At 39.9% G+C, this 21,608-nt stretch overlaps 1 protein-coding gene across 4 annotated transcripts in view; it reads left to right on the forward strand.

Moving 5' to 3' along the window:
• The window catches only part of MAP2K4 (mitogen-activated protein kinase kinase 4), a gene marked incomplete at its 5' end in the record, with an annotated part of 103,832 nt that overhangs the window by 51,151 nt on the left and 31,073 nt on the right, over positions 1 to 21,608 (forward strand). For 3 of the 4 annotated variants that reach the window (XM_082860202.1, XM_082860199.1, XM_082860200.1), the window contains 2 exons: positions 6,199 to 6,373; positions 20,874 to 20,993. In XM_082860202.1, the coding sequence (XP_082716328.1) occupies positions 6,199 to 6,373; positions 20,874 to 20,993 (295 nt within the window). The remainder of the gene's footprint in view (positions 1 to 6,198; positions 6,374 to 20,873; positions 20,994 to 21,608) is intronic. The other variant, XM_082860201.1, reaches the window with a different exon arrangement.

A 21,608-nucleotide genomic window follows, 5' to 3' on the forward strand; every position in this document is an offset into this window, starting at 1 on the left:
CCTCCTTCTGTGTGGCTCTCTCTTATCTAGTGCTCTACCTTGAGAGCTCGGTCTCCCCAGACTCCCAGGTCCGTCGCCTCCTCGTGAGGATCTGCTGGACCTGCCCCCCCTGTGTTGTGGTCTGTGACGTCTCCCTAGGCAGTATGCACGCTGGGGTGGCTGCCGGGCTAGCCTTGTGTATTTCCTGCCTCTCAGCGCTCCCTCGCTGCCTTTTGTTGTCCGCTGTCCAGGGTCTTCAAGACCTTCCCGTGTATTGTCTTTTTTTTTTCAGTTGTTTCAGGTGTATCAGTCTGTCTCCCGATGCTCCATAATAGCCCAAGCACCAGTGCCACAGACACTCATCGTGACACAGGAGGAGAATTATGGAGTTAGGGAATAATATCTTCAACGCTTTGAGAAAGAGCATCTCTGAATATGATATTTTGCAGCATTCAAAATCGTTTTTTATAAGAATGATTAGCATTTGTAATAAAGTAGAAGAAATCATGGCATTCATAAAAAAAGGATTAAAAAATAGTGAGGAGAGAACAAATTTGGATAAATAGGCAACAGAATTACTGAAAAGGGTGATAGATGAGAAAAAAAGACATTGCTAGGAAACTGTAAATGCAGTGGTGGAATGAAATCCATATTGCATGTGGAACTTAAATGGTACTGCATGGCAGCAAAAGAAAAGAATGTGATGAGAATAATTGATTTGAAAACATACAAAGTACCACATTTTTTACATATATAAATGCATAAATACAATCGGAAGGTAAACAACACCCTGGAGAAATATTTGCAATACAGGACGAAGAGTTGATAGGTATGTTAATAGAAAAAGAACTTTTTAGCAGAAGCAGCGACAGCAAAACAAACACCGGTCTAGGAGGGCTCTGGCTAAGGGGGTGTTATCTCAGGCGGTTAACCAAAGAAACGCTGTTTACCAAATAGCTCAGAACATCCAACTCCAAGAGTAATACATCAAAATGCCACTTAAGAGTGAGTGATCTAGCCCCAGTCACCTTTCCGCTGGCCTGAGGGAAAGGGTGCTATGGGCCGGGCGCAGGCTCTCCAGGCAGCGCTATGCAGCCATGTGGACCCTGTAACGGCCGACACGTCGACGATGCACTCAGTGAGGTCTGCAAAGCAGTAGGTGCAACAGGTCATTCGGTGACCTATCCACATAGTACAGAAAAATGCAAAGGATCTATACTGAAATGTTAATAGTGCTTTTCTCTGGATTATGATTGATTTTTCTTTTTAAATTTCTCTTCTACCTGTGTAGCTGTGAGAGGGATTTAGGATTGGGTAGTCTACTTGGAAAAAGAGGTTCAGGAACTTGCCCTGCTGCTGAATTTGCACAGCAGAACCCTGTGTTTAGTAGATGGCGGGGCTGAGGCTAGAGCTCTCCCAGGTAACCTTGGCCGTGCCGTTCCATTTCTTTAAAAAACAAGCCTACCCACCCACATACAAAGCCCCAGGCAGCTTTATCAGACACACGAGGTAGAAATAAAGCTTTTCTCCGGGCCCAGTCTGATTACGTTCTGGAACATTATGTCACAGTTCTTTAGTTGTTTTGGAATCGGTAGGATTTCAGAAATTCATAGATTAGTCTGGGCCAATGAAGGGATGGTAATTAAAATACAGTAGTGATGATTCAGTATTAAATAGTAAACAGACAAGTTGCTTATTTCTATCCAGAAGATCAGTTATCAGAGAAAGTACTGAGACATGCAGATGGCCAACAGTCACTTGAAAAGATTCTCAATATCACTAATTATTAGAGAAATGCAAATCAAAACCACAATGAGGTATCACCTCACAGCTGTCAGAATGGCCATCATCAAAAAGTCTACAAATAATAAATGCTGGAGAGGGTGTGGAGAAAAAGGAAACTTCCTATAGGACTATTGGTGGGAATGTAAATTGGTACAGCCGCTGTGGAGAACAGTATGGAGGGTCCTTAAAAAACTAAAAATAAAGCTACCATATTATCTAGCAGTCCCACTCCTGGGTATATATCTGGAAGAAAAACCCTCTAATTTGAAAAGATACATGCACCCCAAGGTTCATAGCACCCCAAGGCTATTTACAATAGCCAAGACATGGAACCAACCCAAGTGCCCATCAACAGACAGCTGGTTTAAGAAGATGATATATATATATACGGAATATTACTCAGCCATGACAGAGAATGAACTATTGCTATTTGCAGCAACATGGATGGATCTAGAGAATATTATACCTAGTGAAGTAAGTCAAAGAAAGACAAATACTATATATCATATATGTGGAATATAAAAAATAATACGAATGAATCTATATACAAAATGGAAATAGACTCACAGACATAGAAAACAAACTTATGGTGCTAACTCCCCCTGCCCTTGAATATGTAGACTTACCCACCCTGTAAGTGGCAGCCTGATATAAGGCATGAGAGAGACATTGCCGGAGCATGTGTACCCTCCCTGTAGGGTTAGCTCTGAAAGAGAGGAATTGAACGGAGTGTGTTTAGTTTCTTCTCTGTATTCACTGATCAGTCAGTAAGGCCTCAGGTGAGAGACCAGATCCCTCTGCATGGAACAGTGAGGCATGGGAGGAATAAGTGTTCCCTTAAACAACTGGGGAGAGGTAAGCCCTAAAAGCTTTGATATTTTCCAGTCATTCATATGGCATCTTTTTATAAAGCTAGGGAATATTGTCATTTGAAAAGGAACATGAAGATACTGACCACATGGGACATATATACCCAATCTGTTTATATTAGCTGTTGAATATCTGTTGGTAAGATATGGTATGTCCATGAATTGATTTTCCAAATTTGATTCAAATTGATAAGGTTGATTGATTGTTTTTTTTTTTACGTTTTAATCCTTTGTGTTGGTGTCTGTAGATTTCACCAGAGTCTATTATTACCACTAAAATTCTACTAACCTTTATATAGGAGAAAGTATATTAATGGTAACATCAGTCTATATCTAAACAGCTTCCCTGGTGCTGTTAATATCTATCCAAAAACATATACTGTTTGAAATAGCGTATTCAAGAGATACATTACACATTTAATTCAGATTTGTGATCTGTAAGGCATTTAAAAAATGTAAGTGTGTAGCTGATTTTTTACCTGGAATGTGTATCATTTGATAATCTAATTACAAGTCCTAGTATAACAAAGACTACTAAAACTTGTTTTCATATTAAAGACCTCTAAATCCAGGGGAGAAGATTACTGATTTTTCTATGGACTTTTTTCTACTGGACTTTCCTATGTAGAGGGCTAGATAGGGGGCTGGGATTGTATTCCTTTCTGAGACTTGGGTTAATTTGAGATTTGGAACCTCAGTCCTTTGCTTGTTTCTTGAGTGGACTCAACAAAAACATTGGAGGGGTGTCCTGGTTAAGTATTGTCCATGTAGAGCACTTAACCTATTTTAGAAGGAATATAAGGCACTGATAGGCAGAGGCATTGAGGATGACTTACAGGTTTGTTGAGTTGAGTCAAACTAATTTCCAGGTAAGAAATTAATAATGAAATGACTGGGAATTTCTGATACTGTCTAATAGAAGTAACACTTAAATCTTGTTTGATAGATTTGCTTAAAGTTAAAGAACTGTAACTAGGGTTTTCGCCACTTGGTACAGTTGCTTCAGTGATTGACTGCTAGAGTTTCATGGTAAAGGTTCAGGTCAGGCTTTCAGATCTGGTTACTACAGTGCTTTATCTACGTACAGTTCTTCTTCGGAAGCAATCATGGTTGAACTAACTCTTATAACAGTAGCTGTGAAACAGTTTCATTGGAAAGATCGCCAGTCCGGTATGAATGAAGACTCTATGAACATGCCTTGGTGATGGCATAACCGTAGTATGTTTTTCTGTGGTTTTCACAACTCTTTTCCTGTCTAAGTGAGAAAATGGAACTCTGGGTAGTAATCACATTCTCCTGTTCATCTTTTTCTTTTGCAGCTGTATTGAGATATCATTCATACACCATACAGCTCACCCATTTAAACTGTATAACCCTACTGCTTTTAGTATATTCAGAGTTGTACATCTGTCACCTTACTCAATTTTTGAACATTTTTGTTAGCCTAAGAAGATAACTCACATTCCTTATCTGTCAATCTGTTCACTTTCAAAAAGAAAAAAGAATCTTATCCCGAAACCATACAGCAGGCCTACAGTAAGCTAAACTATTAGCAGAGATATTTCATAATTCTAAAATTTGACCTTCAGTGTGATAGACAATATTATAACTTGTTTTTCTCTGACTTTATGCAGTAATGAAATATCATTCATTTCATTTCTCAGGAATGCTAGCAACAAACGTTATATGACACAATGTAATGATGAGTGATAGCCTTTGCCATATTCTCTTGGCTAGAAGCAAGTCGCAGGTCCCATCCATATTCAAACAGAGGAGCTTGTGTAAAGATGTGGGTGCCAGGAAAGTGGAGGTCATGGGCAGGACCTTAGATCCTGTCTGCCACTACCCTCAGCAGTAGGCTAGTGCTGTATATTTCACCAGTGATTAAATTGAGCCATAAAGATGGTGTTTTCTTGCCAATGATCATAGAACAATAGTCATTATTCATGGAACTTCTTTATGTTAGAATACTTCCTGGCTTAATCTGTCTACTTCATGAAAAAGATTACTGAGAAAATTAGTCACTGGGCTTCATCTGCTTGCCTAGATCTGATTTCCATCTTAGCCAGTTCAAGCTTCACCTCCATACCTGAATGGTCACTTATGCCACTGCTTTCTGGGCTTCCTTTGACTCTAGATGCTAGGGTATATATAATATTGGTGAAAGTATTTTGTAAACTGAAAAGAACTTGCTACGAATGAAAGCTGGTATTATGACTTATTAAAGTTATGATTTGAGAATCTGGCATTTGGAATGCTGGTTCACTAAGTTGTTATTTAGACAAAGCATAGTAACTTTTTAACTCTAACCTTGACTCTTGGTATTATTAATATCAGTACTAGTATAAATGATTATTCTGGGGGAGTCATTTTAAAATTCTAAATATATGAGAACCTTAAAAGTAACTACAAAAAACAGTTCTACTAATCTGAGAAAACATTTCCTGAATTTTGGAAGAAGAAATAGCTAACCAATCATGTTCTTGCTTGTATCATTAGATCAGATTTTAAAAGAAATTCTGATCATTTAATATGAAATTGAAGAAATGTAGATGATATTCAATGGAATCTTTTTCTTTATGTCTGTTGCACTCTCTGGTTTGATACAGTTCATCCCTACACATTGGTATGTGTGTGAGAGAGAGGCAGACACAAACGAGATTGATTTTACATTTTTCATTGGATTTGCTTTTTTACAAAGTATGGTTAGAAGTTAATACTTTGATCTCCGTGCTGGCATTTTGGAGATGATTTTTTTATTTAATGAAAATCTGTAACAAGTGAGCACTTCTGTCCATAAATCATTCTTTTTTCACCCCATTGCTCTATCTATTGATCAAGGGCTGAGAGGCTCAATTTTGAATAGCACATGGTAGTTTTCCTCTTAGAGCCAGCTGGCTAGTTGTTTAACTGTTCTCCCACCTCAGCATGGCTTTAGCATGAATAGGGCAGTATCCTAAGGTGCTCATTCCCAAACTTCGCTAGAATCATCGCGGTATCTTTAAATATACTGTTTTTTGACCCTATCCCCACATATTCTGATATAATAGCTATATGATGATACCTGGGCATTGGGATTTAATAAATCTCCCCAGGTGATTCTGATGAGCAGCAAAGTTTGTGAACAGCTGTATTAAGGATCGAGGACCTGGAATAATTAATGTTGGGTAAGGTAGGATAAGAACTTTTTGGAAATGAGGTTTGTAGCACCTGCGATTCTGCATTTGATAATGCAGTTTTGCAAAGTTTGGAAAAGATCTCGTATTTGGAAATGAAACTGGTCTGCAGTATTAGTTGCTTCAGTAAATGGAAATTTGGTTTTATGAATCCCATAAAAGCTAAGTTCATTGACTCCCTGAATTTAGGCCTTTCTTAATTAACTCAGTGTGTAAAAAACCAAGATGACACAAACGAACAAAAAAAAATCCCCGGAAACCCGGAGCGCAGACTGTTCTAGTAACTGATGAGAAAACAAATTTTCCCACGCATTAATCAGTGCTAGCTAAAAGAAAAAAGTCAAAACCTATTTAAAATGTGGAAAAATTGCTTCCCAATATTTTAACAGAGAGAGACTGAGAACACACAGCATTGAATCGTCAGGAAAACTGAAGATCTCCCCTGAGCAGCACTGGGATTTCACTGCAGAGGACTTGAAAGACCTTGGAGAAATTGGACGAGGAGCTTATGGTTCTGTCAACAAAATGGTCCACAAACCAAGTGGGCAAATAATGGCGGTTAAAGTAGGTGATGCCCATGATTACTTTTGGTACTTTAGTCCACTCGGTGCAATTTCTTGGTGCAGTAACACCACTACTGCTCTGTTCTCACTGGTGTGGTAAATATGGGTGTTCCTGAAATGGTTTCTCCGAATCCTTTTGAGGGTGTTTTATATTATATAGAGGTTGTCTTACCGGTGGCATGTTTCCTGCCTCTCGGGAGACATGAGTCGTGAGGTGTGCATGTTCCCTGCACTTTCGGCATGATTCTTTAATGTGTTTTAAACTTCAGGCCCTCCCGCTGGCTGCCAAGGTGAGTTCCGGTGGGGCGGCCGCACCCTGGGGGCCGGGCAGTGCCGCGCCGCGCCAGAGCTGCACGGAGACGCGGCGCACTGGGTTGGGCAGGGTGCGGGGCTAGGGCTAACAGCAGGCTCGCTGACGGTTTCCCGGAAACCACGCACATGCTGTTGCCACTAACCTCAACCTTACTCGGTCCTGACCAGCTCGGCTTCTCTCTGTTTTTTTCACCTCCACTCAGTACCGCCCTGTGCCCCGGCTCCAAGGTTGTACTGAAATGCATACTTTGTAATGCTGCTGTCCCAGTCTGTCATTACTGTGTCATGCCACTTAATATGTTCATTTCAAACAAAAACATCAAGAATGGCCAGAAGTGGAGATTGGCCGCTAGACTGTACCTGGCAGGCTTACGTTGGTACCTGTGGGGAACTCATGGTTTCCGTCTGACTCCCAGGGGGCCCATGTCATTGTAACTTGTTCATGTGTTTGTTCAGATGTTTAACGAATATTTGCTCTGTGTAAGGTATTGCAAGAAAGTCAGCGATGGAGGGAGGGGGGCAGTTTAAAAGGAAAAAATGGAGATATGGCCACACTCTCATCGAATTTAAAATTTTTGTGGGAACAGATACTTTCCCAGTTTGCAAGAACTGAGAATGGGTTTGCCGACAGTCTAAGCTAATCATCTTCCTGTTAGTCCCCTCCCTATTTTGAGAGTTTATCAAAATGGCTTGATGAGAGGAGTGACCTGTTTCCTACTTGACTTTTGGGAGTGGATTTGTGTCACATTAATATAAAATGCTGCCTGTGTTCAAGTTTATTGTGAGCAAAATGTTACTCTGTTTTAGCCTCCTTCACTGTTGAGCATTTCTCTTTGCTGGGTTATATAAAACTAATGAAAAATTAATGGTGGGGAGAAACCTTAGGATTCTCTCTATGGGTTCCTAACCTGTTTTTGGTCATATTTCTTTTACAATGTGGTGACAACTGTAGACTTTTTTCTTGGGAAGATGGATACATATACAAAATTTTGCATATAACCACAGACCTCTAAAGATGCCCAGGCTAAGACCTCTACTTTGGATTACCTGTTGAAATAAAATGTTGTTTTTCTTGGAATGTAAAATAATTTCTCTCTTTTTATGTTGTGAGCTGTAGTGTGAGTGGAAAGAAAGTCATTTTATTTAGACTTTTCTGCATGAGTGTTGCATTGCCCTTATGTACTGTCTGTGCATGATGCTCACTTTTCCTTGGCTGGGGCTTAAGGGAAAGCTATCCTATATAACTAAAGTCCTAAACTTTTCTCCCAGATACCAGGGAAGGTACTTTTAAAATAATTGTGTCCTGCTTTTTTCAGTCTGTGCTATGTGTGCTTTACTATGTTGATCAGCATCATAAACTGTTTTGGTAATCTGGATAGACTTTAATCATGGTTAATAGGTTTTAAAGGTAAATAAAGAAGTTCCTTCATTTGGATGTTAAAGTTTTTCTTAATTTGCTAACATTTCAACTGTATAATGCTTAGTCAAATTTCGAAAGAATTTAAGAGTGAAAACAGGAAATTGTTGTCTGCCATTTGTAATCTGATCTTATTTTGAGATCCCCTGTTGGAAATGCTGTTAAAAAACCCAATTCTTAAGAAGCACTCCTCAGGTGGTGATGGGACCCACAGACTGATAACTGTCACGTCTGTACTCACCAGGTGATGCTGTCTATCTTTATCACCTTGAATTCTTGAGCAAGCATGATAGTTTAGCATGGGAGTGGTGGGAGGGCAATTTAAAATGAAAAAGGGAAAAATGAGATATGGCCACACTGTCACTGAACTTGGTAATCTGACATTCCAGTCAACATATTGATGGGGTGTAAGGATTGGATTTCATGAGTTCGTATAATACTGGAAGAGTGTTTGTGCATTAATATATATTAAAATTGGATACCAATTTGATGACTAGTATATGCCATCTACTACAAATTTAAAACGTATTATTGTTGGTCTCTTTGAAAAAACTTAGCCCTTCATCATACCAAGAGTTTATTCACTCTTCACTTAGGCACACAGACCAGACTGTCGAGTGAAGATACACAGAGGCATTGTACGATTGAGGAGTTAGATCTGACATTTTACACGTAGATGGCTCTATTCCTGAGCACGCACTGGGTTTATCTCTGAGATAAGGACTGGGGAGATTTAAAGGAGCTGTGAGACAGCGGTTCACACTCCTGTAAGTTTTCCTTGGTGTTGGTGAAATGAGAAACCCACTAGAAGTAGCTGTATACTAAGTGTCTTATTATGCATTTAATATAGAAGGATTTCTTTTTTTTTTTTAACATCTTTATTGGAGTATAATTGCTTTACAATGTTGTGTTACTTTCTGCTTTATAACAAAGTGAATCAGCTATACATACACACATATCCCCATACCCCCTCCCTCTTGCATCTCCCTCCCACCCTCCCTATCCCACCCCTCTAGGTGGTCACACAGCACCGAGCTGATCTCCCTGTGCTATGTGGCTGCTTCCCACTAGCTATCTGTTTTCCATCTGGTAGTGTATATATGTCCATGCCACTCTCTCACTTCATCCCACCTTCCCCTTCCCCTTCCCCATGTCCTCAAATCCATTTTCTATGTCTGTGTCTTTATTCCTGTCCAGCCCCTAGGTTCTTCAGGATTAATTTTTTTTTTTAGATTCCATATATATGTGTTAGCATACGGTATTTGTTTTTCTCTTTCTGACTTACTTCACTCTGTATGACAGACTCTGGCTCCATCCACCTCAGTACAAATAACTCAATTTCGTTTCTTTTTATGGCTGAGTAATATTCCATTGTGTATATGTGCCACATCTTCTTTACCCATTCATCTGTCGATGGACACTTAGGTTGCTTCCATGTCCTGGCTATTGTAAATAGCGCTGCAGTGAACACTGTGGTACATGACTCTTTTGGAATTATGGTTTTCTCAGGGTATATGCCTAGTAGTGGGACTGCTGGGTCATATGGTAGTTCTATTTTTAGTTTTTTAAGGAACCTGCATACTGTTCTCCATAGTAGCTGTATCAATTTACATTCCCACCAACAGTGCAAGAGGGTTCCCTTTTCTCCACACCCTCTCCAGCATTTATCGTTTGTAGATTTAAAAAAAATAAATTTATTATTTTATATTTATTTTTGGTTGTGTTGGGTCTTCGTTGCTGCACGCAGGCTTTCTCTAGTTGCATCTACTCTCCATTGCGGTGCACGGGCCTCTCACTGCAGTGGCTTCTCTTGTTGCAGAGCATGGGCTCTAGGCATGTGGGCTTCAGTAGTTGTGGCACACAGGCTCAGTAGTTGTGGCTCGCAGGCTCTAGAGCACAGGCTCAGTAGATGTGGCGCATGGGCTCAGTTGCTCCGCGGCATGTGGGATCTTCCTGGACCAGGGTTCGAACTCGTGTCTCCTGCATTGGCAGGCAGATTCTTAACCACTGTGCCACCAGGGAAGTCCCTTGTTTGTAGATTTTTTGATGATGGCCATTCTGACCGGTGTGAGGTGATACCTCATTGTGGTTTTGATTTGCATTTCTCTAATGATTAGTGATGTTAGGCATCCTTTCATGTGTTTGTTGGCAATCTGTATATCTTCTTTGGAGAAATGTCTGTTTAGATCTTCCACCCATTTTTGGATTGGGTTGTTTGTTTTTTTGATATTGAGCATGAGCTGCTTGTATATTTTGGAGATTAATCCTTTGTCAGTTGCTTCGTCTGCAAATATTTTCTTCCATTCTGAGGGTTGTCTTTTCGTCTTGTTTATGGTTTGCTTTGCTGTGCAAAAGCTTTTAAGTTTCATTTAGGTCCCATTTGTTTATTTTTTATTTTTATTTCCATTTCTCTAGGAGGTGGGTCAAAAAGGATCTTGCTGTGATTTATGTCAGAGTGTTCTGCCTATGTTTTCCTCAAAGGGTTTTATAGTGTCTGGCTTTACACTTAGGTCTTTAATCCATTTTTAGTTTATTTCTGTATGTGGTGTTAGGAAGTGTTCTAATTTCATTCTTTTACATGTAGCTGTCCAGTTTTCCCAGCACCACTTATTGAAGAGGCTGTCTTTTCTCCATTGTATATTCTTGCCTCTTCTAGATAAGGTGACCATATGTGTGTGGGTTTATCTCTGGGCTTTCTATCCTGTTCCGTAGAAGGATTTCTTTATCAGACATTAAGCTTATCCTGGAAGTTATCCTAAGATTTACTTGCAGTATCTGCACCAAAGTGAACTGTGGTATTAACCTGATTTTTAAAAATTATTGTTTATTCCTCATTTTTAGTTTTGAGGGAGCCCTTCCCCAAATTTATTTTGCCACATATAAGAAATGTTTGAAAAAATGAGTTCTTAGTTACAGGAAATAATTATCTCCAAGAGATAATTAATCTAAAAATCAGTTATGATATCATAAATCAGATTCAGCAAGATAACACACAGTATATGTAAGAGTTATACTTACGATACTTTCTTGACCTTTGGCCTGAGCACAGTTCCCTAAGCTGCCAGGGAGGTTCTGTGTTAGACCTAGGATGTAGGAAATTTGAATCCTTCATTTTTATTTGCACACGCTTGGGTAAGCAGGTTTTACTCTTCTGTGAGTAGTTTGTCTTGTACTATTTTGTCTAACTCTGCCTGAGCGACTGAGTCACAGGACTGCTGAGGGCAAAGCCATGGTTGCCGCAGGGTCTTTTAAAGCTCAGGTGGGACGTCCTTTGACGCCGGCTGGTACTTCAGGCTTGGATCAGCATCCTCTGCAAATAACATTTATTTCACGCCCCGTTTTGCACGATGGTGGAATAACCACTGAATGAAAAGATTAGACACACGCAGTCACCATCCCCTAAGGTGAAGTAGGGCCTAGCTAAGCTCTGCTTAACTGTCTGGCAGGGCTGGTTATTACAGCCAATTCTGGGAAGAGCCCAGAATTCAGGCCAAGTGTTTGAAGAAGCAGTCAGGATTAGGTTTTCAAGCTAGGGTTAGAGAAATTCAAATCTGGGAGAAACCCCCAGCAGAGTTAGTCCACAGATGATCAGAATCTACTCAAAACAATCCAGGGACACAGGAGTAAAGAGTTAGGAAGAGTAGCTGCAGTGCCACGGTTCAGGCCCACGGCTGGAATTGAGTGGGACAGCAAAGGCAGATTGCTACCAGAGGGAGGAGTGACCTCCTGCAGGCCTGAACTGCTGCCCCCCTGTTGTTAATTAGGTCCGGATTGACTTCTTGAAGGATCGTGCCCTGTTCTTGTTTGTAGGCTATGAGAGAAAAAACAGGGGAGAGTAGGAAAGAATGAAAGTGGGAGGGAATAGAAAGGAATGAAATTGCTGTCGCTGAAGACAGAAGGCAGTGGAACTGTTATTTGGAGGGTGAACGCGGGAGTAAAGGTCTCGTCTCACTGGAGAGACTGGGCCTCTGGATGGGTTAGGAAAGTGTGAAGGTTGTCACTGCTGGTCACTATGATGAGCTTTGAGTCTTCTAATAGAGACGTTCCCTGAGTTAATCAGAAAAGCAGTTGGCTCTTTGCAGTTTGTGACCTCATATTTAAGGGTTTCGGGTGTTTCCCTTTCTTGGCCATCTGCCTGACATGTGTTACTCCTTCCACCCTCAGTGTCCTTCCTCTACTCTTCCACCTCTCCTGCTGCGCTCGTTTAACTTTTCCTGATCCTGGGCTGCTAGCCCGATCTCGATTCCTGCGTTCTTGCCTCTCCTTGGTATTTGGGTATCGACGTCAGTGTGCTTGAGCTGAGACCCAGGTTACCCCGATGCCTGGTGGAAAGGACCAGAGCCCTCCGCCCGAGAGTGTCAGCACCCACAGCCCAGCCCTCCCTGAGCAGAGCAGCGTGGGGCTTTCCCCTCTCGCTGGGTGGGCCTCCTGTGCAGGCAGAGCTGCAAGTGTTGGGAGGCAGCTGGGCAGTGGGGACCTCGCCATTGCTGTCAGAAGTTCAGTGCTGCATAGTTTGCGTGGGGCCCGTGAGCACTGTCGGAGGAGGGTCGTTTTAGTCCCAAGCATTGGTCTTGCGCAGTGTTCTGAAGGCAGTAGAATGACACTTGACAGGCGTGGCCTTAATTAGAAGAGCTTCTTTCTGATGCTATAGACAACTTTGTTAGGCAGTTTTGTTGAGTTTCAAAGGTCCACAGCACTAGCATTTGATTATCCAGGTCACTTGTGGGATGCAGAAGCCATGGCTATCTTGTTTTGAATTGAGACTGGAGTCCAGTGTCTTAGGCTCTCATTCGATTGGCTGGATCCTCATGGCTTATTAAGAAATCCACAGTTGATTGCCCCATATTATTTTATGTTGCTAATGTTGATTGAATGTTGTGGCATTGCAATGAAAAGTGTAAGTGGTGCCCTTCCAGGAGTGGACAGATCCCAAGCACGTGGCAGGGCTGCCCCCTAGTCCCTGGTGTAGTGGGGATTGGAACTCCTAGTCTGCGTGTGTTTCTCTTGCTGTTGCTCCTAGTGGATTCATTCTGTTAATAGAATTGTATGTAGACCCCAATAAGTAAAGTAGACAAAATTAGTGCTATTCTGGTTGATGTGATGGACGGGAGGTACCTACCCATATTGGAAGCCCTTGGGGCGTGAGTGCTGAGGAACCTTTGGGATCCGCGTGGACAGTTTGGAAATGGTTGCTCTTGGTGAACTTTAATCAACCATTTTTGTTTCTGAACATTCTGGACACCTAGTTTCTGAAACCCTCTACCTTCACTTGACTGACCTGACTGAACCGTGACATAGGACTGTATCCTAGCTTATGCAGTTATTTGGAGAAAAACCCGTCTTAACACACCTCATTCTAAATGAGGATCCTCCGGAACAATATTTGAACAATACCTCCTGCACATTTTCTGTCATTCTTTGTTATGTTATAGCCATGCCTCTGTAATTGTTTATATATCAGATTTCTCTTATCTCACTGTATTGTCATGGGTACCAAAGTTGTGATCTGTCATTTATGATCTTTAGGCCCTTAAATGTTTCATTGCTGAGGTTAACATTGTGCTCTTTACATGTGGATGATGTAAAGAGGAAGACAATACCACCCTTGTCAAGACTTATCAAACTTGTCCTATTAACTTTGTCCTCAGGGCAGGTCTTCCCATGATGTGATATCACGTATGTTGTTGGAAGTGATCTTGCACGTTCTCTGATGATGCATAGCACAAGATATGTAGAAGGGAGAAGAAGGGGAGGTCCTACTATTAATTAATTAATTTGACTAAGTTACAATCGAGAGTTCATTAAATTGCTTCTAAAGACTCAGATGGTTTTGCAATTAAGAATTAGTATCCTTTCTTTCTTCCTTAGTAAAAACGTGTGTTTTCATAATTTAAAACAATTGATTTAACAGACACACAATTTGTTACTCTTTGACATGAAAAACAGTTTTGCATCTGTGATCAGCACTCCAAATACTTTGCCTTTTTTTTTTTTTTTTACTGTTTGTTTTGGCTAATGCGGCCATCTGCTTTGATCTTATTAGTGATAGTATTGTAAGACATCATGGACATTTTTTTATGTGATCTGTTTAGAAGAAAACTCTTTAGCAGCTAAGGTTAAGTGTCTTGCTGCATCTGTGGGATATAGAATCTTTGTTTTGAAATTAGGAATATAAGAATGCCTAGGATTTCCTGCAGCCCAGAGGAAAGTGATAGCTCACTGATGTGCTGCAGTGGTTTCTGGGGTTTTCCAACTTCGTATTAGAACTGAATTCTGGACATTTCTGCTGGGAAAGCAGCACATTTGTTGTAAGGATCGAATGTTTGTAAGAATCCAAGGGGACGCCTGGGGATCTGAGTGTGATCCTTGCTCTCCTATCCCCTACCTCCCTGACTTAGGTTGATCTGAAGTCATCCACTGACTGGCAGTGGATTCCCCTTTGTGTTTTATTCTCTCACATGTTAACCTTAGGAGGAGTCCCTAACCAAAGGGCAGGGACTGCTTAATGAACAAGGCTGCACTTCTGGCAGGGCAGTATTGGTGTTTGTGGATCCTAGGAACTGGATACTTTCAAAATACGTTTATTACAATTATATCAATTAAGAAATCCTTGTTCTCTGCATCATTTGATTTTAAATGAAATGCTGTAGAACCTTCATTCCATCCCTTTTTATTTTCTGTGGAGAGGAGTCCACTCGAGATCCCATGTGCTGTGTTTGCCCAGGTACGAGCTCTAGGATTCCTGCGTGGGTGATACTTATCAGTGTCTACTCAGTCCAGTGTCTTAGGCTTTCATTCGATTGGCTAGATCACATGGCTTGTTAAGAAATCCACAGTTGATTGCCCCATATTATGGGGCATTTGATCGACGTAGGGAGCATTTGATCTCATTCCTGTCCTGTGAGTGATTGCTCAAGCTTTCATCCCATTTTGGCAAGATATTTGGCAATTACTTGAGTAGAGAATATAAATACTCTTGGTCACCTTAGATGGTGAGAGGTGCTCAACTAGAGGGATGAGCCACAGCCACTGAGAGCTGAGATCGAGCTACCTGCAGGCGATAGCGGATCCCACACGGCTTTGCCGAAGGGTAAAGACCTTCTGGTGCTCTGATTTCGGTTGGCGGTAAATTGAAAGTAGCACTTTGCCTGATGGCCCAAATACTAATAGCTTTTGCATCACTTTATTCCGTGTTAAATTGTTTTAGTCAATGCCTAGAATAATCTTTAAAGCCATACACTGATTTCCTCTATAGTTGTTGAATACATCACCTTGCTGAGTTTCGTTGTGTCCGTGCCCAAATTTCTGATTGGGGAACTCACCCCTCATTCCCTTTTGAATACTCGTACCTTATTCCTAACTTACTCTAAGCAGCCACAGATGAACACGGGCACATTGTTACACGGTCCTGTGAACCCTCAGCTGAGCCCTTCAAAGACCTGGCAAGAATGTGTCATGTGAGAGTTTAGAGACTGTACCTGCCAGGACTAGTGGTCATGCCCTTTCACATTACTTTTCCCATTTTTTCTGTTCCCCACATCTCTTTCCCCATGTATTTTCTCCATTTCAAAACAAAAACACAGATGGAGTATCAGTTAGAATTGATAGACATTTTGTAAGTTTATTTGACTGTGTTGCTGTTTTCAAGTCTGTCTTTCTGAAGTCAGTTCCTGGACTCCTCGGTTCTTGATTCCTGATATGTTTGCAGGTGACGTGTATCTCTTTTGCCTGGAATGCCCAGATCCTAGAAACATTTGTTGTACACATTGTGGAACTACTGTTTTTAATCAGGAACATGTATGACTTATCAGTCTTCTTTACCCTGAGTCTTTCGAGTATGTGATGACCTATTTTCTCCTTCTCTAAACATGAATGGGATCAGGTAACCCAGAGGGACTTCTCCACACACACATTATCCAACAGATAGAGCTGGTCATTGGCCTGACCTTTCCTTATAGCTTGAGTTGGCAGGTAGAACAACTTTGGGATTTTGGTGAGAGTCCAGAGTTCTTGCATAGGACACAGGCAGACACAGACTGGGGTCCTTTCAGGGCGGGCCCCAGTGCTTTGGTGTGTGCCTGGCTTCTCTAGCAACTGAGCTAGCTCTGAGAACTCTGACACGGAGATGTGGGTTAACTCTGAATCAGAGTGGGTGGCAAGGACACTACTGGAATCAGCTAGGTGTTCATTTAACGCCCAGGCAAAATGCTCCTTGGAGACCCGCTTCTGAGGACCTACGCTGTGGGCCTTTTTTCATTTCCTCTTTGCCAGTGGAGCCATCCTGGCCTTACCCCATAATAGTGAGTGGGTCATCATCATACTCTTTCCCTTTATCCCTTCTGACCTGACCTCTGAAAATAAATTTAGGAAAGCGGCACTAATGCGGTCATAGTATCTCAGTAACAAGGGGTGAAATCGGTTTCCTTAAGAGTGTGTACTACCTGTTTTCATCCATCCTCTTGACTTCTTTCTCTCTGCCCTTTCCACCCCAGTCCTTCAGTGAATTTAGTTTTAATAGTTCCCCCAGTCCCTTTCCATCCTAATAACGTGTCTTAATCAACTTGAAAGTCCTTCATACTTACTGGTGTTAGTTTTGTCCCTAACTATTCATCCTTGATGAGTACCAGCAAATTACGTGAGAGGTCGGGTTGGCAGGGTTTGGAGATAAGGCGAGAGAATAGTGTGTGTGAAATCCCAGTGAAAGGAGTATTTATACTTTAAATTCATGTTGTTAAAAATTGAGGCATTCCAGATGAGGCCAGGTATAAGCTGTCAACATTTAAATTTACCAATGACTTGAAGATGTCACATTGTACAGGAAGAAGGAAAGCAAACTTGCAACCACTTCCTGGTATTTCTGTATGATTGGGACTGTTCTCAAAGTGGGCATTGCTGAGTTCTGTGCATGAGGTAGGAGAGGGCAAGAGGGCAATTTCTAACTTAAATTTTTTAGCTTGTCCTATGGAACTTGTTAACTTTCTATAACTGTAGCTTAATCCTTACAGAGTTCTAGTAACTGAATTTGTGGCTGCTTCAGCCAATGGCATGAGTTGGATTGGCTGCTTTAGATAAGTGAAGCTCTTTGGAATTTTTTTTTAATTAGATAAGAACCATGTATAACACTAATAGTCATACAACCAGGGAACTAGGAATTTATCTTTTTTTCCCTTTGCCTCCTCTACTAAGTGTCTAAATGAGAGTCATTTTGGTGTTGCTGATCTGTAGCTACATGCAGTTTTTGTTGGCACTTACCTGCTTTTAAAGCTTTATCAGAGTATAAAACAGCTTTGTATACAGATTTGGACAACAATTTTAAAAATATATTTTTAGCTTCAGGTATATAAAATTTCTTCACTGTAGCAAACTGCTTATATAAGTAGGGTAGTAATTCTTGTTTTGCTTTAAAAGTGTTTTCTCTACATTATGTTCCAAATAAAGTAAAATTGTAATAATTTGAAAATAACTTCACTATTGGAAATGCTGTGTAGGTTGATTTTCAAAAAGTAGTTTAGTTTGTCCTGAGAGAATGTGATAACTTAAGCTAGGTTAATAAAACAGTGACAAGTAAAAGCTCAATAGCCCCATAATGAAGAAACTAGAGTAATTTTAATGATATTTGGGTGAAAGTGAAACTTTTCTTTAAAACTTAAGGTTCTTGAGATGATTTTCTTAAATATTTTCTACTTTCTTAAATAAAAAAAAAAAAAAAGGGTTTGCTGAGACCAAATGAACATTAGCCTTATCTAACTTTAAATTTATGGTATCAATAAATGAAAATTTCCTGTAATTCAAGGCATTTATCAACACATTTGATTTCTGAACATTTAAATTACAGGAGCATTTCAAGTAGTGTAATTGGCTTCACCTTTGCATTTTCCAGTACCCTCATTAAGGACAGCTTTATAAGGGGAAGGGAAGTTTGTTCTCAGTGATGTGTTCCATTTTTAGTGATTATGCTCCCTTCATTAGAGAATCCGAGCCTTGCTTATTTCAAATGGTAGAAATCTTTTCCATACACATTACTTTGATGTTCAATTAGAAAAACTTTCCTGGTAGTGACTTTTATTACTAAGTATTTTTTCATTTGAATTATCGATTATTTGTGTTTTCTAACTTGAATTACTTATTGAATTACTGAATTAAAATCATTAATTTGAAGCTACTGCTATTGTAGGAGATGTATGCTTATAGTTAATCTCCTCTTTGAGTCCTTCAGGCCTTTTGAATTAACTTAGTTTATTAATTCCTCACATATAATAAAGGTTACAATACGACCCTAAAACTTTAGTATCAGTATAATTCAGAGCTAGCTGTACTTGCTCTGTTTTAAACAATTGAGATGCAGTACCAGCAGCTAGTCCTCCAACGCCCATCACTTGGGCGAGATGCTCAGAAAGCGTGAGGAGGTGGGGACAGGCATCATTAAGAGCAGTAGGCCATCCAGCAGCCCCTCCATGTTCTCTTTCATGCTAGCAATGGCATTAAAGAATATTTTACAGATAGACAGATTTTCCTGCCATGCTGATGATCTCAGAGATTACAACTGTGCCAGGAACTCTCTCTCCAGTATGGTTAGTAATAATCCTATTACATCAGTTAGATGCTGGGACTTCAGTTAGGTCTCCAGTTCACACAGTAACATGTATCCTTTCTGTAGCAACAGCAGTGGTTTTAGAAACTGGTCCCCAAGAGTCAGTTATTGATGATAGCTACTGAGGTTTATTGTAAATTTAGAAAACCATATAACCAGTTTAGGGAAACAAAAAATAAACTAGAAAGGAGGGCATCTTTTAAAATAGTGTTTTATAAGTGTGTGTGTTAGTACACTTGTAAATAAGGAAAAATAGTAAAAGTAGAAAAAAAAATTTTTAATCTATTAATAGTGAGAATTCTTTAGTAGGTAGAAATCTTCCGCAACCAGAGGATCATTTGCTTTTTCTTCCCTGTTTGTCTCTAATTACCAGTTCTTTGTCTTTTAAGTTTAGATACATAGGATTATTAAGTCTTTTAAAAATAATAGCATTCCCAAATTAGTATTTTCACAGCTACACTTTTAAAGTTATATTTTTTAAAACAGAAGTTAATGTAATTAAAATGTTTACAAAAATTTCAGTGTCATGTTTTGAACAAATACAAATTACATCTCTGGGCTAATTTGACTTTTTAAAACTATCCCTTTTGAGCAGACATTATGCCAATGTTGATTTAAAAGCAAAATTATTAATCTCCAAACTATGAAAGTACAGAAATGGGAGGGGGGGATTTTCTTAATTTTAAAAGTACTAGTCTTACTTGTTTTTATTTTTCATTCTTCTTATTTTTTTCTTATTTATCTGGGCAGGATATTCAGTGTGAAAGTTTGGAATAAATCAGTATGTACAAGATGGATGCCAGCTAGTAAATTTTATTTGGTATGAAGTACTGTAGCTAGCAGGCTGTAAATTTTAAGTTGCAAAATTAAATTTGTTTGTATTTGGAATATGTGGAATTCCTCATTTAGTGTGGGAAAAATGAAAATTAGAGAACCTACTTCTATTCCTTATACACCTGCTTATTGTCGTGTCACATAGAATACATCTTTTGTATTTCTCTGTGCCTCTGGCTTCTCTTCTGTAAAATGGGTTCAAGAGTTTAATTGACTGCCTTCACCCTTTCAAGAACATTGAGGACAGATACCTTGAAGTCTTTGGAAGACAAAATGCCACCTTGTGTATTTTTTGATACTAACTTGCCTTGTAAGTATGTGCTATGTATTGTACACAGTGGCGCGGTGTGACATTGTGAACTTTTTTTATGAGAACAGAGCTGTTTGCATGCCTTGTCATTAAACTGTAACTTCATTATTAATATTTTACACGGTCTGAACTTGATTCTTTCCTGTCTCTAGTGCAGTGGGAGCTGTCGCCCTGAACATCTCCATGTTCTGTGCAGTTCCTGGGTGGGTGGCAGGGCTGGGGACCCTTATCTTTTGTGGGAGTCTTTTAGAATTGTGCAGAGTCGTCGTTTTACAGGTGGGTTGGGGATATACCCCAGGTCTGCAATGTACAGGGGAGGACCTCATCATCTGAGGAGCAGACAAAACAGCCCTCTGTCTCCTCATTTTTAGATTTTCCTCCACATGTTTATGCTGCCCTGCATTCTGACTCACGAGTTGGAGAGTCAGGTAGAACTTTTTGTTTTTAACATACAGAAAGCGTGGTGAAGGGGGAAGATACCAGTACAGGATTTGGGAGACATGGATCATAGTCTGTGTGCTGCCCCTATGCTAGTTCTCACTTTTACCTGTTCTGGGCTATTTTCCATCTCTTAAGAAGGAGGATGCTAAGGCGTAAGGATGCCAGGGAATGAAGAGGGCTGCTCTTGCGTTGAATGCCCAGATTCCATACAATTCTGAAATAGTGATTAAAAGTATGTATGAAACTACTGATAATTATTCAACGTAAACTGTTTAGAGGATGGCTTGTTAAGATTTTCTTTATATTTGCCGGCAGGGCATTCCTTCCATCATCATCAGTGAATGCTTGTGGTTAAAAAGCCCGGTGTCCCTTAAAGAGTTCCTATGTACTATTTTGTCAAAAAAATTTTTTTCTAAGTGCTGTTTTGTTTTTCTGTGATAAAATTATTCTTGTAAAGTATAAGGAAGATGATAATTTTTATGTCTGGTTAGTATTTGTGAAGTCTGCTTGGAATTTTTAGTCTTACGGTAGTGGTTTTTCTTTGGTTTCTAAAGTTGTTTTATGTTTTTGTGACATCTTTTGTCATTTTTTTCCAGAGAATTCGGTCAACAGTGGATGAAAAAGAGCAAAAACAACTTCTCATGGATTTGGATGTAGTGATGCGAAGTAGTGATTGCCCGTACATTGTTCAGTTTTATGGTGCACTCTTCAGAGAGGTAGGAATAAACCTAAGCTTGGGTCTTAGCTGACAAGTGGACGTCTACTTGGAATGAGTAAGAGGATGGCAGGATTTGATTCCAATCTTCAGTTAAATGCCGTACATTAGTAATACATTGATTTCTCAGCATTTTAGTGTATCGCCATGATAATTTACACATTAATTTCTACCATTCATGTTCCTTTGGTTAAGGGGTGAACTTCATACTTTAATTATATTAGTTAATTAAGTATTTTATGGCTGTCATTTGTGAATTCCATATTTCCTTCTTCACATGTAAATATTTTCTGTTTTTTGAGAACCTGGCACAAGTCATCTGGCTTCTAAACATGTTACTGTATTTAGATCTATCCCTTTTGTCCTTGAGCTCCCTCAGTCCTCCCCGACCCCTTTTTTAAACTTTCATTCATTTCTGTCATCAAATGTATCTGCATTTAGCATAAGCATTTATTTGTGTCCACCCACAATCCTCAATAAAATTCATCAGACATGGAAATTAACAGCTGCAGTAGAATTTCTTTTATCTAATTCTGCTATCCAGATTTTTATGTAGAAGCTAGAACTTCAGTTTCTTGGTGTCAGGATCATACATCTCTTTTGGTCTCTGACTCTC

Source organism: Leucopleurus acutus (genome assembly GCF_964270905.1).
Source record: "Leucopleurus acutus genome assembly, chromosome: 19".
Classification (NCBI taxonomy): Eukaryota; Metazoa; Chordata; class Mammalia; order Artiodactyla; family Delphinidae; genus Leucopleurus; species Leucopleurus acutus.